Source organism: Pogoniulus pusillus, chromosome 6 (assembly GCF_015220805.1).
Source record: "Pogoniulus pusillus isolate bPogPus1 chromosome 6, bPogPus1.pri, whole genome shotgun sequence".
Classification (NCBI taxonomy): domain Eukaryota; kingdom Metazoa; phylum Chordata; class Aves; order Piciformes; family Lybiidae; genus Pogoniulus; species Pogoniulus pusillus.
Window position 1 is genome coordinate 20,197,877 of NC_087269.1, and position 12,126 is coordinate 20,210,002.

General features: G+C 43.8%; 2 protein-coding genes across 6 annotated transcripts in view; one reads left to right on the forward strand and one right to left on the reverse strand.

The window, feature by feature from the left end:
* Positions 1 to 1,584, reverse strand: part of MAPK8 (mitogen-activated protein kinase 8) — a 46,452-nt gene extending 44,868 nt beyond the window's left edge. For 4 of the 5 annotated variants that reach the window (XM_064144780.1, XM_064144779.1, XM_064144782.1 and 1 more), the window contains exon 1: positions 1,484 to 1,584. The gene's annotated coding sequence lies outside the window, so the exon portion shown is untranslated. The other variant, XM_064144781.1, reaches the window with a different exon arrangement.
* Positions 1 to 12,126, forward strand: part of FRMPD2 (FERM and PDZ domain containing 2) — a 64,390-nt gene that overhangs the window by 711 nt on the left and 51,553 nt on the right. Inside the window, 1 exon segment of the mRNA XM_064145559.1 lies at positions 1,338 to 2,112. Within this exon segment, the coding sequence (XP_064001629.1) occupies positions 1,338 to 2,112 (775 nt within the window).

Sequence of the window (12,126 nt, forward strand, 5' to 3'; positions counted from 1 at the left end):
CCTGAAAACCTCCAAGATTTGGCAGGCAGCCTACAATTTCTGTACTAGCACCACATACTCCGCAGAACTCCATACCTGTACCCCACTATCAAACTAGTCTATGCTACACATCTTTCAATTAAGAGGGAAGGCAAGATAAGATGGCTGCCCCAAAGATTGAGATGAAAGCAGGGACTATTTGGAACTAAACAAATTCTTAACTAGTATTAGAAGAATTAAGAGTTTTCCTTCATTATATGCAAGGAATGCTCATATGCTATGTAAATTTACTTTTAAAGTAGCCTTAACTAGGTTTGGCCCAGTTACTCTTCGTGTTATAATTTAAATCTTTTCCAAGTTACCCAATACACTGACACACCTGCAAATACACAAAGACACTCTAGAAGTTCATTTGTCATACACTCTTCCGCTCTAAAGTTCATTTGTTAGCATCTCCAGAAGGCCAGCTCTCCTGACCTGCGAGACCATCCCTGGTCTCCACACCTGTACGTAAAACCCGGTTGCAACAAGTAAGCTTGCTCAATTCCTCATGCCCTAGGGCAAGTAATACTTTCTTTCTCTGAACAAGCAAGACACCCGTTGTGTATATATTACCAGACAGTCGAAAAATCTTACACACTTGGGCCTGTCTGGGGGGCTCAAAATCATTTACTGTAGCTGGGCAGAGGGGGGGGGAAATCATCAAGCGCGATTTATATTTGTAGGCAGTTCGCTGTGCTCGGGTCAAACTTCAGTGATGGAACCACTCCAGACAGAAAGGCACAAAGAAACAGGCTTTGGAAGTAAAACTGCATGCTGCTAACGACACAGAGAAAGCAAAGAGCAAGCGACATTCTGCAGAGGCAGCTCAATTCTTTTGTAAGAAATACAAGAACTGAAAAACAAAAGAATGAAAGACACCCCTATACCTGGAGCAGTTACATTATCCCAGAGGGGCTTTTTTTCCCCTCCTTTAAGAGGCACCTTTAGCAGCAAGGTCACGGAAGTTGACCACAGACGTAGCTTGCTCACTCGGAGGGCTGCATTCCCACCTCCTCGACCACAGATTCTTCCCCCCCGAAAGCCCGTACTGGAAGCAGCAGTCAACCCGGCCTGCCCGGGTGCCTCTGCTCCCAGGAGGAGGAGCCCTGCGCCGAGCCTCCTGCCCCTCCTGCCACACACACCAACAAAGAGGCCCCCGCCATTATCCACCGAGACACCTCCAGACCCCCCAGTCCTGAGCAGAAACGGAAGGTCACCCGACCGATGAGCCCCGCACCATCACCAGCCTCCAGGCAAGGGCACAGGCGCCCCCCAACTCCCTGCCTGCCCGCTGCCTCCCCGAAACGTAAACAAAGCAGCGGAGCGGGGCCCGGCCCCCGCCCCGCGGCCGCTCGCCTGCGTACCGCGCCGTGCCCGCCCCGCTCCGGCTCCACTCAGACCCGTTCCCCTCATTGCCGACCGCCGCTCCAACGAGACCGGGCCCACCCGCAACCACACTCACCACCCCCACGCCGCCGCTGCCTCTGCTTCGACCGCTGAGTAATGAGCCGGGGCCGGGCCGCGCACACGCACCGCGCTCCACCCGCCCGCTGCGGCTGCGACTGCCCGCCTCCCGCACTCGCCCCGCCCCAGCCTCCGCGCCGCTGCCCGCCTCCCGCACTCGCCCCGCCCCAGGCTACGCGCCGCTGCCCGCCTCCCGCACTCGCCCCGCCCCAGGCTCCGCGCCGTTGCCCGCCTCCTGCACTCGTCCCGCCCCAGCCTCCGCGCCGCTGCCCGCCTCCTGCACTCGTCCCGCCCCAGCCTCCGCGCCGCTGCCCGCCCACCGCACTCGCCCCGCCCCAGGCTCCGCGCCGTTGCCCGCCTCCTGCACTCGTCCCGCCCCAGCCTCCGCGCCGCTGCCCGCCTCCTGCACTCGTCCCGCCCCAGCCTCCGCGCCGCTGCCCGCCTCCCGCACTCGCCCCGCCCCAGGCTCCGCGCCGCTGCCCGCCCACCGCCCTCGGCCCAGCGCCAGCGGTGCCCTTCACAGTATCTTTGCCTCGTCCGAGGCCCCGGGGCCCCGCCGTTACGAGTCTGTCCGGCTCCGTCCTGGCCCTGCGAAGGCTGCAGAGCCCCAGCTCCCCGCGGCCCTGTGTATGTCTGTTTGGCACCAGCATCTCTCTGCTTCTCCGCACCCTTTCCCCGAAAGCAGTTCCTTTAGAGAGTTACGCCCCTCAGCCAGGCCTCCCTTCCTGATGAGGTTTTTATTAAAAATTTGCATTTTCCAGGTCTTTGCCTTCATGGTCTCTGCCAGCGTTTTGGCACCCAGTCATTGCATTCTGGCATCAGGTTTTTCTGCTGCTCCTAGACGTCTCTCATGGCCTTGGCAACTTCAGGCTTCCTGATGTATGCCTGGCATGACAGTGTTTTGTCTCATTATTGGGTGTCTGGAGCATTGTAACATTTCCCTGTTCTGTGTCTGCTTTGGTGCTGTTTTTCCTCTAAATCTTCAGCGTTTCTTTGTGGGATTTTGAGTTGTTCATTACCGTTGCCTTTGGCTCTTGGCACCTAACACTAATACTCTCTCCTTGGTTTTTCATTATGTTTGTTTGTTACACCATTGTCTTTAATTTTTTTTTTATTATTTTTTTCCTTTTTTTTTGGCCTTTTTTTTTTCCCTTTCCTTAGAAAGTCCCTGTTAGAGACAAAAGGATGCCACTCAGCACCTTGAAGCCACATCAATATGGCTGAAGCAAGCCTTTGTGTATTGTTACTACCTGGTACAGAAAAAAGCCTTTATAAACAATATTTTAAAATACATGAAATCTGCTAGTTAGGCATAGGGCTCTGTAAACATGGATATTCACATTTTATTCACCGTCAAGCATTTGAGTGGCCTATGCCACATTTTTATATTGAGGTTGTTGCTGCTAGCAGATTTTATCTGTAATAAGAATGGATTTTTATATGGCAGTGCTTGAGGATATTCCAGTTTTGCCCCCTCTCTTGGCATTAATAGCTTCACATCCATAGAGCTGTTCCCACAGACATATAATTTCTCTTAACAATTATTAAAACCACAAAACAACAAAACCAACCAACCAAAACTACTCTTCATGCTCCACCTCCAGTTCTCTTCAGATGCCACTGAGTTCTAAGCATGTTTCTAAAACACCTCCCACCTCACCTCTGATCATTCCCATGGGACTGCCCCAGAACTGAATTAGTTTTTAGCAATCAAGTTTTTTCTTATTGTAATACTCTGTCACAACCAAACATTGCATCCTCTTCCATTTTTGCATATGCCAAAAGGCAAAGCACAGTTGGCAGAAGGGGCAACAGAACTCTGAAAATACACTGCAAGCACCTGCAGGAGCAGGGAGGTCATTCTGCCTCTGTGCTCTGCACTGGTTAGACCATACCTTGGGTACTGTGTTCAGTTCTGGGCCCCGTAGTTTAGGAGGGACATTGAGATGCTTGAGCGTGTCCAGAGAAGGGCGACGAGGCTGGGGAGAGGCCTTGAGCACAGCCCTACAAGGAGAGGCTGAGGGAGCTGGGATTGGTTAGCCTGGAGAAGAGGAGGCTCAGGGGTGACCTTATTGCTGTCTACAACTACCTGAAGGGTGGTTGTGGCCGGGAGGAGGTTGCTCTCTTCTCTCAGGTGGCCAGCACCAGAATGAGAGGACACAGCCTCAGGCTGTGCCAGGGGAGATTTAGGCTGGAGGTGAGGAGAAAGTTCTTCACTGAGAGAGTCATTGGACACTGGAATGGGCTGCCCGGGGAGGTGGTGGAGTCGCCGTCCCTGGAGCTGTTCAAGGCAGGATTGGACGTGGCACTTGGTGCCATGGTGTAGCCTTGAGCTCTGTGGTAAAGGGTTGGACTTGATGATCTATGAGGTCTCTTCCAACCTTGGTGATACTGTGATACTGTGATTTTGTTTGGGTAGGTCATATTCATCTTCAGCAGCAGATTAAACTAGCCCTGCTGGTTTCGGCTGATGCAGGTCACGGACCTTTGGATGTTTCTTACTCTTGGCGAATAGACCTTCAGCCTTAACCTCTGCTCTCTTGCACACAGCAAAAGAATGGGCAGAGTGAGATCATATTCAGTCAGTTGTTCTGTTCACCAAGATCCATGGCCTTACAGATCATCGATTTTATTCCTGAAAATGTTTGCATGCATGTGGTTTCTGATCATCCTATCTGAAATAATACTACTTTGATATTTGCAGCTGAAGGCCAGGAGCTGTCTTTAAAGTATACAATAGTATTTTTGGGATCCAGATTTGTCATGTTTCTTTTTTAGACCATAATAAAATTCTCATTAAGATTTTATAGTTTATAAAGCTGATGTTTTTAAACAGAGATGTATTCCCAGTGGACTGTTTAAAGGCAGTTTTCACAACCTTTATACACCATCAGCACCTACTGCCATCTTGCATGTAGAGGTGATAGGCAACAAAAATAATGATGCAGAAATTACACAAAAAGACTGATGTGATTGCAAAGCATAGTGAAAGAGCACAATGTATTTTAACAGGGGCTCCAAAGTTTGCAAAGGTTTTATGAAGGAAAACTGTGAAAGGAATTTAAGAATTTAACACTATCATAAAAATCAAAAATAATTAGATAGGCTGTAAAATTCCTGTACACTAGGTCAAATTTACAAGGCAAAGGTTTCTTTAATTTTGTTTATTATCAAATTTTCAAAGCCAAGTCCCTGTAAATGAAAATATAACTTTGTGATATTGTTTTCAAAGCTGCTTTGCAGAAGTGTTTTCTTACAGAGATAATGTCAATACTCAAATATTGCCTATATCTGAGTGGAAACTGCTGTTGGGTGTTTAATAAATATTTTGATAAAAAGTGCTGGTTAAATCTGAATTGTGTCAAAATACTGCAAGCTTTCTCACTCTCATATACTCATATACAAATCTGTTTATGGGCATATTAAAAGGTCTGATTTCAGTAGTCAGGAAATGATATTAAATTGTAGTTCTATCATTCTATCAATTACCACACTCTTGGTAGTAAACACAGTTGTAACATATTGATGTTTATAAACTGCAAAGCAAACAATGCAGGCTGAAATCTTTGGAGTCAGGCAACAGATCCGAGTATCTCAGTATCTGATCCAATTTTTTATGTATAAAAACTAAAATGTCAAAAATTAGAAACCATGACATGAAACAACAGGCTCAGAATTATATAAAGGAGTAATTTTTGCCTACGAAACAACCATAATAAGGAATAATGGTTTATTTTTGTACCAAAATGGATTAGCATAATACACATAAGTCAATACACTTCAGCACAGTGCAACTGTAGTGGACAGATATAAGGTGGTATCTGCTTTCACCATCACAGTTGGTTTTGAAGAAAGTATCTCATTATGCCTACAATCATTTTCAGACAACCTGAAAACAGAAATAAAATATTCTAGGCATGTGTTCTAACTGCAAGTTGTCAACATTTAGAGAAAGAACTGTGTGTGCTGGAATTTTTTTTGAGTGGTTGTTTGTTTGTTTGTGGGTTTTGTTTGGCTTTTTTTCCAGTCTTTGTAGTTATGTATTGAAAATTATTTCTTTGCAAGAATGGACCATGACCTTTGTCCTTCTTAAGCAATCTTCAATAGACTGCATTGCAAGAAACTGAATTTCAGGGGACTTCTCAGACTGAGTTTCCTGTGCAAACATGCAGCCACTGTAATTCTGTCATTCATTCTAGACACCTAGGTACCTTGGAGCACTGAAAGCCATCTTCAGGAAATCAACAGAGTTAACAAACCCTCTCCTTACCTCACTAATTATTTCATCAAGAGATCAACAGGAATTGTGGGTATTGGGGGTGGGGGGTGATTGTTCCACACTATGACTTATGTCACAGGCAGGATCAACATCCATATCCTGATATGAATATGAGTTGATAAATAGTGTTTGATAAGAGAGTCATATGTGGAAATGAAAATCAGACTTTGAAACATGTTAGAAAATTCCAGAAGTAACACAAATGTTTACATGAACTAAATCACTTTAGCCATAGCACATTAAACATTTTTTTACCATTGATTGTGGCCCAGAAGCTACATTTCATGAATGAAAGCGAAATGGAAATGTTCTTGAAACCAATTAAGACCAAAACCTAAATTAAAGGACATATTACAGCCTAAAAATGCATACAAAGAAAAGTGAACCAAGAATCTCACATTCTGATTGTTGATGAATACAGCTGACATTAAAAACTTTCATTGTAGTAATAAAATAGATAAAAAAGACCCTAATAAAAGATACATTGTAACAGCTAGATTTTCTATTTAATTATGTCTTCAAAAGCAGTACAAGATCAACTAGCTGGAGGCACCTGTATTCTCTCTTCAAATAGAACTTGAAGCAGTTGGTAGCTGCCAAATGTTTTACACTTGAATTCCGACTATTAGCAACTAGTCATGAACTGGGGTAAATGTTTTTTTTGGTAATAGCAACCAAAATGAGTTGAGCACTCGGTGGCTTGAGTAAATGGAACAGAAGGCAAGCAGCCACCGTGGGGCACCATGTGACAGGTTATAAATGTGGAGGGGAATGACCAAGTTCATGGCTGAGGGATAATGAAGCTCAGTAAAAATGACATTTGTGTCAAGAAACCATGCTCTCTGAAATGGTATTAATAGGATTAACCCCTTCCTTGCTGATCCTGCAAAGCTCTTAATGAGCTAACAGTATTATGTGTGTAGTGAATTTACATTTATAGGTATACTGAGTAAATATGTGTAATCAATAGACATACTTCAGCCATCTGGAAATTGTTTGTGGACAGAAGTGTGGTTTAACTATTAGCAAATTGTTTATAGTACCACATGCCCCTTATTTCTATACACCGATACTAACACAGCATAGTGTGTTCTATATTTGTGCTGTTTGCATAGGCAAATTTGGGAAAAGTTCTTGGGGGCTTGGCATTATCTGAGGACAACATGAGCCAGTGGATTCGTTGGTCTGGATTGTGGCAATATATTCTACCTAAGTTGTGAAAGAGCTGTAGTTTTCTTCGCTGAGAAAGACTGATTGTTAAATGTGTGCAGTTTTTCATCTGTGTGGTTTGGTTCAGCAATCTGACAAACATACTTCTAATATATATCTCTCCTCACTCTTGTCTTTCTAAGTTACATACTGACATTCCTTCCTGCACCTTTATCAATAAAGACTTTTTATTTGACTTTCTATCAGTAATTTGAGAGGAAATGGCTTTTCTAGGGTCCAGAACAAGGCAATAGAAACCTTTGTATCAGCTTTATAAGGGGATCATAGCTGTAAAATCCTCTGTTCATGCTTTCTGATAAATGGAACCATTCAAAGTTAACCAAAATTTAGTCACCTTACACCAAAGAACACCACTGATGACTCTGTCACTGATTTCAGGGGATACTGAAAGCAATCCTTCAGTTACTTTCTCTTCAACCAGCATTCAATATTCAGCCCTGAACTTGCTCAGTGAATTTTTTCTGGTTTAAGAAAAAAACAAAACACACTATAACAGGAATGCACTGACTCTTGTTGGAGTTAATTTCAACTCCCAAATGCTACACCTCTCCCATGTTAGATAATATATCATACAGTATCTCTGAAAAGAGCTAGAAAATGGCCCTAGAGAGGGGCTGGGGAGAGATGTGGTCAGAGTCTGCCGAGGCCCAGTGACCGTGAAATTATAGAGTTTTCAGTATATGGTGAAACCAGGAGGGGCATCAACAAAACCCCTACACTGGACTTCTGAAGGGCAGACTTTAGCCTATTTAAGGAACTAACTCAGAAAGTTCCTTGGGAAACAGCCCTTAAAAACAAAGGGGTCCAGGAAGGCTGGGCATACCTCAAGAAAGAGCTCTCAAAGGCACAGGAGCAGCTGTGCCAATGTGCCAGAAGATGAGCTGATGAGGGAGACAGCCAGACTGGATGGGCAAGGAGCTGCTGAAGGAATTAAGGGGGAAAAAAAGAGGGTGTATCACCTTTGGAAAAAAGGGGAGCTATCCCAGGAAGAGTTCAAGGATGTTGTTAGGTCTTGTAGGAAAAAAATTAGAAAGTCTCTCAGAAGAGAAGACTGAGAGCAGATTTAATAATCTATAAATATCTGAGGGCTGATCAGGAGTGGGGGACAGGCTCTTCTCACTTGCTCCCTGTGATAGCACAACGAGCAGTGGGTGTAAGTTGCAGCACAAGAGGTTCCATCTCAAAACAAGGGGGAACTTCTATACTGTAAGGGTCACAGAGCACTGGAACAGGTCATCTTGAGTACCATTACGAAGCACCTACAGGATGGCCAAAGGATCAGGCCCAGCCAGCACGGGTTTAGGAAGGGCAGGTCCTGTCTCACCAACCTGATCTCCTTTTATGATCAGGTTACCTGCCTGGTGAATGTGGGGCAGGCTGTGGATGTAGTCTACCTGGACTTCAGCAAAGCCTTTGACACTGTCTGCCACAACAATCTCCTGGCAAAGCTGGCAGCTCATGGTTTGGACAGATTCATTCTGAAGTGGGTCAAGAACTGGCTGGATGGCAGAGCTCAGAGAGTGGTGGTGAATGGTGCCACATCCAGTCACTAGCAGTGTCCCCCAGGAATCAGTGCTGGGCCCAGTCCTGTTCAATATCTTTATTGATGATGTGGACGAGGGGATTGAGTCCAGCATGAGTAAGTTTGCAGATGACACCAAGGTAGGAGCAGGTGTTGCTCTGTTGAAAGGTAGGAGAGCCCTGCAGAGGGAATTTGTCAGGCTGGATGGGTGGGCAGAGGCCAGTGGGATGAGATTTAACAAGGCTAAGTGCAGGGTTCTATGCTTTAGCCACAACTACCCAGGCAGCACTACAGACTGGGGACAAAGTGGCTGGAGAGCAGCCAGGAAGAAAGGGACCTGGGGGTACTGAAGATGAGCCAGCAGTGTGCCTAGGATAGTCAATGGCATCCTGGCCTGTTATCAAGAACAGTGTGGCCAGTAGGACAAAGGAGGTTATTCTTCCCCTGTACTCAGCATTGGTCAGGCCACACCTTGAGTATTGTGTCCAGTTCTGGGCCTCTCAATCCAAGAGTGATTTTGAGATACTGGAACGTGTCCAGAGAAGGGCGATGAGGAGAGGCTGAGGGAGCTGGGGTTGTTTAGCCTGGAGAAGAGGAGGCTCAGGGGTGACCTCATTGCTTTCTACAACTACCTGAAGAGAGTTTGTAGCCAGGTGGGGGTCAGACTCTTCTCCCAGGCAACCAGCAATGGGACAAGGGGACACAGTCTCAAGTTGTGCGGGGGAAGGTAAAGGCTTCATATTAGGAGGACATTTTTGACAGAGAGAGTGATTTGCCATTGGAATGGGCTGCCCAGGGAGGTGGTGGAGTCATCGTCCCTGGAGGTGTTCAGGAAAAGACTGGATGAGGCACTTAGTGCCATGGTCTAGTTGACTGGCTAGGGCTGGGTGCTAGGTTGGACTGGATGATCTTGGAGGTCTCTTCCAACCTGGTTGATTCTATGATTCTATGAAAATGTCTGCATTTTGAATAAAATTGGTCAACACCAGTCAGCTGTTTAAATGCTTACTGAGCCCAATATTAAACATAGGAACTGAATTTGGTAACTGTGAGCTAAATGGCAGGTAAAGGAGTAGAGACAACTCTACCACTTCTGACTTGGTATTTTGTTAAGAACTGCCTAAACCATTTTGAATATAATTAACAGTGTGTTTTGTGCCTATACTGCACAATGCCTGCACACATCCCTGCATTATGGAATACTTTGACCACTTAACTACACTCTTTTTAGGATTTTGAAATGAAGATATATTTTCATCACTTCAGCTATTGTAGGGAAAACTTTCTAGATGTGTTAACCTGGTACATACAAGTATACTGAGTGTATGTAGGATTCATTGTGATGGCCAAGAGCAAACCAAACACAAATTCTCCATCAAGAGAGAAAAGATATTTTTTTTTCTTTATAACTAGCATCCATGTCCTTGTTTGGTGTTTAAAATTAAGCTACATATGAAGTGTACACATAGAATTCCATCACCATATTCCAGAAATATTTAAAAGAATTTTCACTCTTTCTTTCCTCAGATTAATGGCCTGAACTTGCAGTTCTCATTTAGACAATAATTGCATTCCAATCTAAGAACATCTGGCATTAAACAGTGCCTGTTTGTATCAATTACTTGCTTCACAACTTCTCTTCTTATATCCTAGAAAGATGCATTGGAGGATGCATCAGGATGTATCGTTGGAATACTGCCTCTCATCGAATTACTTATGTGATCAGTAGAGCTGCAATCAGGTATCACAAACCTGAGGGACATGTCCAATCATGTTTTATTGCTGCCCATCACATCTCAAAAACAGTGTAGAAGTATAAGCAAATTAAACAGGTTGTATTAGAAGTGACATCTTCATTTGGTCTCATCCATTCATTAAACTTTCTAAAGATGTAGAAACTCACAGGGGTTTTGATTCAGCCTTTGCCAAATATTGTTCTTAAGAAAAAACAATTACTGTCACCAGTGGCAGATAAGAGTAACATTATCTTTTTGCCCCCTTCAACCACAGACTTAAACCCCCAAACACCTCCACTCTCAGTTTAGTGGGTTTTAAAAATTAATTTAAGGAGCAGGTTGTTCAGATATATTTGTTCATCTATTCACTTGCATTTTATTTCCTTATATAGAGCCTTTCCTTGAATCTTACTTTCACATTGATGACTTCTCTTTTTCTTCAAAACTGAGATCAGGACTACACAAATCAAACCCGATTCCCAGGAAGATACTGCTGTGAAATATCCCTGAGAGCTAAGACCAGAATGAGAGCACAGACTCACATCCCTATACTACTTTGCTAAGCTAAATATAGATGACTGGACCAATTCCAATCTGCTTAGAAACCATTAGGAAAACAAAACTTGAGTTTATATGTGTACAGAGCATTGAGACTGTGCATGGAACTTTGCTATCAGAAGTGGTTAGGTCAGGGTAAATTACTTGAGCTGGCTTAAAACAAAAAGCGAGATTCCCTGATTTTTCTGAAAGCTCAAGTGATCTCCATTTATCTCCAGCAGCTCAAGCAGTTTGTGATCCACTCCATGGGGCTGTGAACTAAAACCAGTTAAAATTTAACAGATGCAGTATGAGCCTTCTCTGTTTAACAGAACCCCCAAGCCTGACCTGCTGTTGTAGGGTTGACAGCCTGCTTGCACCACCATCAGCTGAGAAATAAATAATAATCCTCACCTTTATGTAAACTTTAAGAGCTTCCCACACTCCAGCTTCTGTAGGATGAAAAGGCATTAATGTCAGAGAATAATTGGATTCTAACCCTTGCCAGTTCTCAGAAAGCTGGACGGAACATAAGGGAGACCCTAAGCTTCCATCCAGCAGTTCCTTCAGTGGGATAAAGAGTCTTTCATCTTGTTAACCTTCTTTCATAGTGATCTAGTTATATAAACTTTGCCACAATTACATGTCATTTGTACACAGTAAGGATGCAATAGGTGAAAAGGATGAATGCAGCTGAAGCTTTCATACTGTCTAGTTCGGGTTTATGTGTCTGAAATACTAGGTTGGTTTAGACCAATATGATGTGAATAATTTACAAAAATGATTGTTTTCAATGACTAATTAGCATAGATAAGTAACAATGGGTTAGAATTTGATTTCACAAATCTTAAACCGTTGCTTACACACACAGAACTACCACAGGTTTTCACTGGGCCTGCTCTTTTGTAAGGAAAATGATTTAGTCTTTTCTTAAAGCAAAGGAGGATAAAATATTTAGGAACTTTGATTAGTTAAATCAATATTTCTACTTCATTTAGTGGAAGCATATTCACACACCACTCTAGCAAAATGATTCAACAAGCTACACAATCTATTAACTCTACAAACAGCATTATACATACACGTATATACTTAAATCAAAACTGGTAGCTACAAATGCACCACTATAAGTAATTCCTATCTCCTCTCCAGTTGTTACCTAGGGAAGTAGCAACCACAGACTTCTGTGTCGCTCTTCTCCTTGTAGTATGACTGTTTTAGACAATCAGACTGAATACATTCTAAGGTGCATCAATACTCAAAGTTTCCTTTCATCATCAACAACCTTTTGCTGATCTGTTGATATTTAGATCCATGAATCAGAAAAAAAGAGGAAA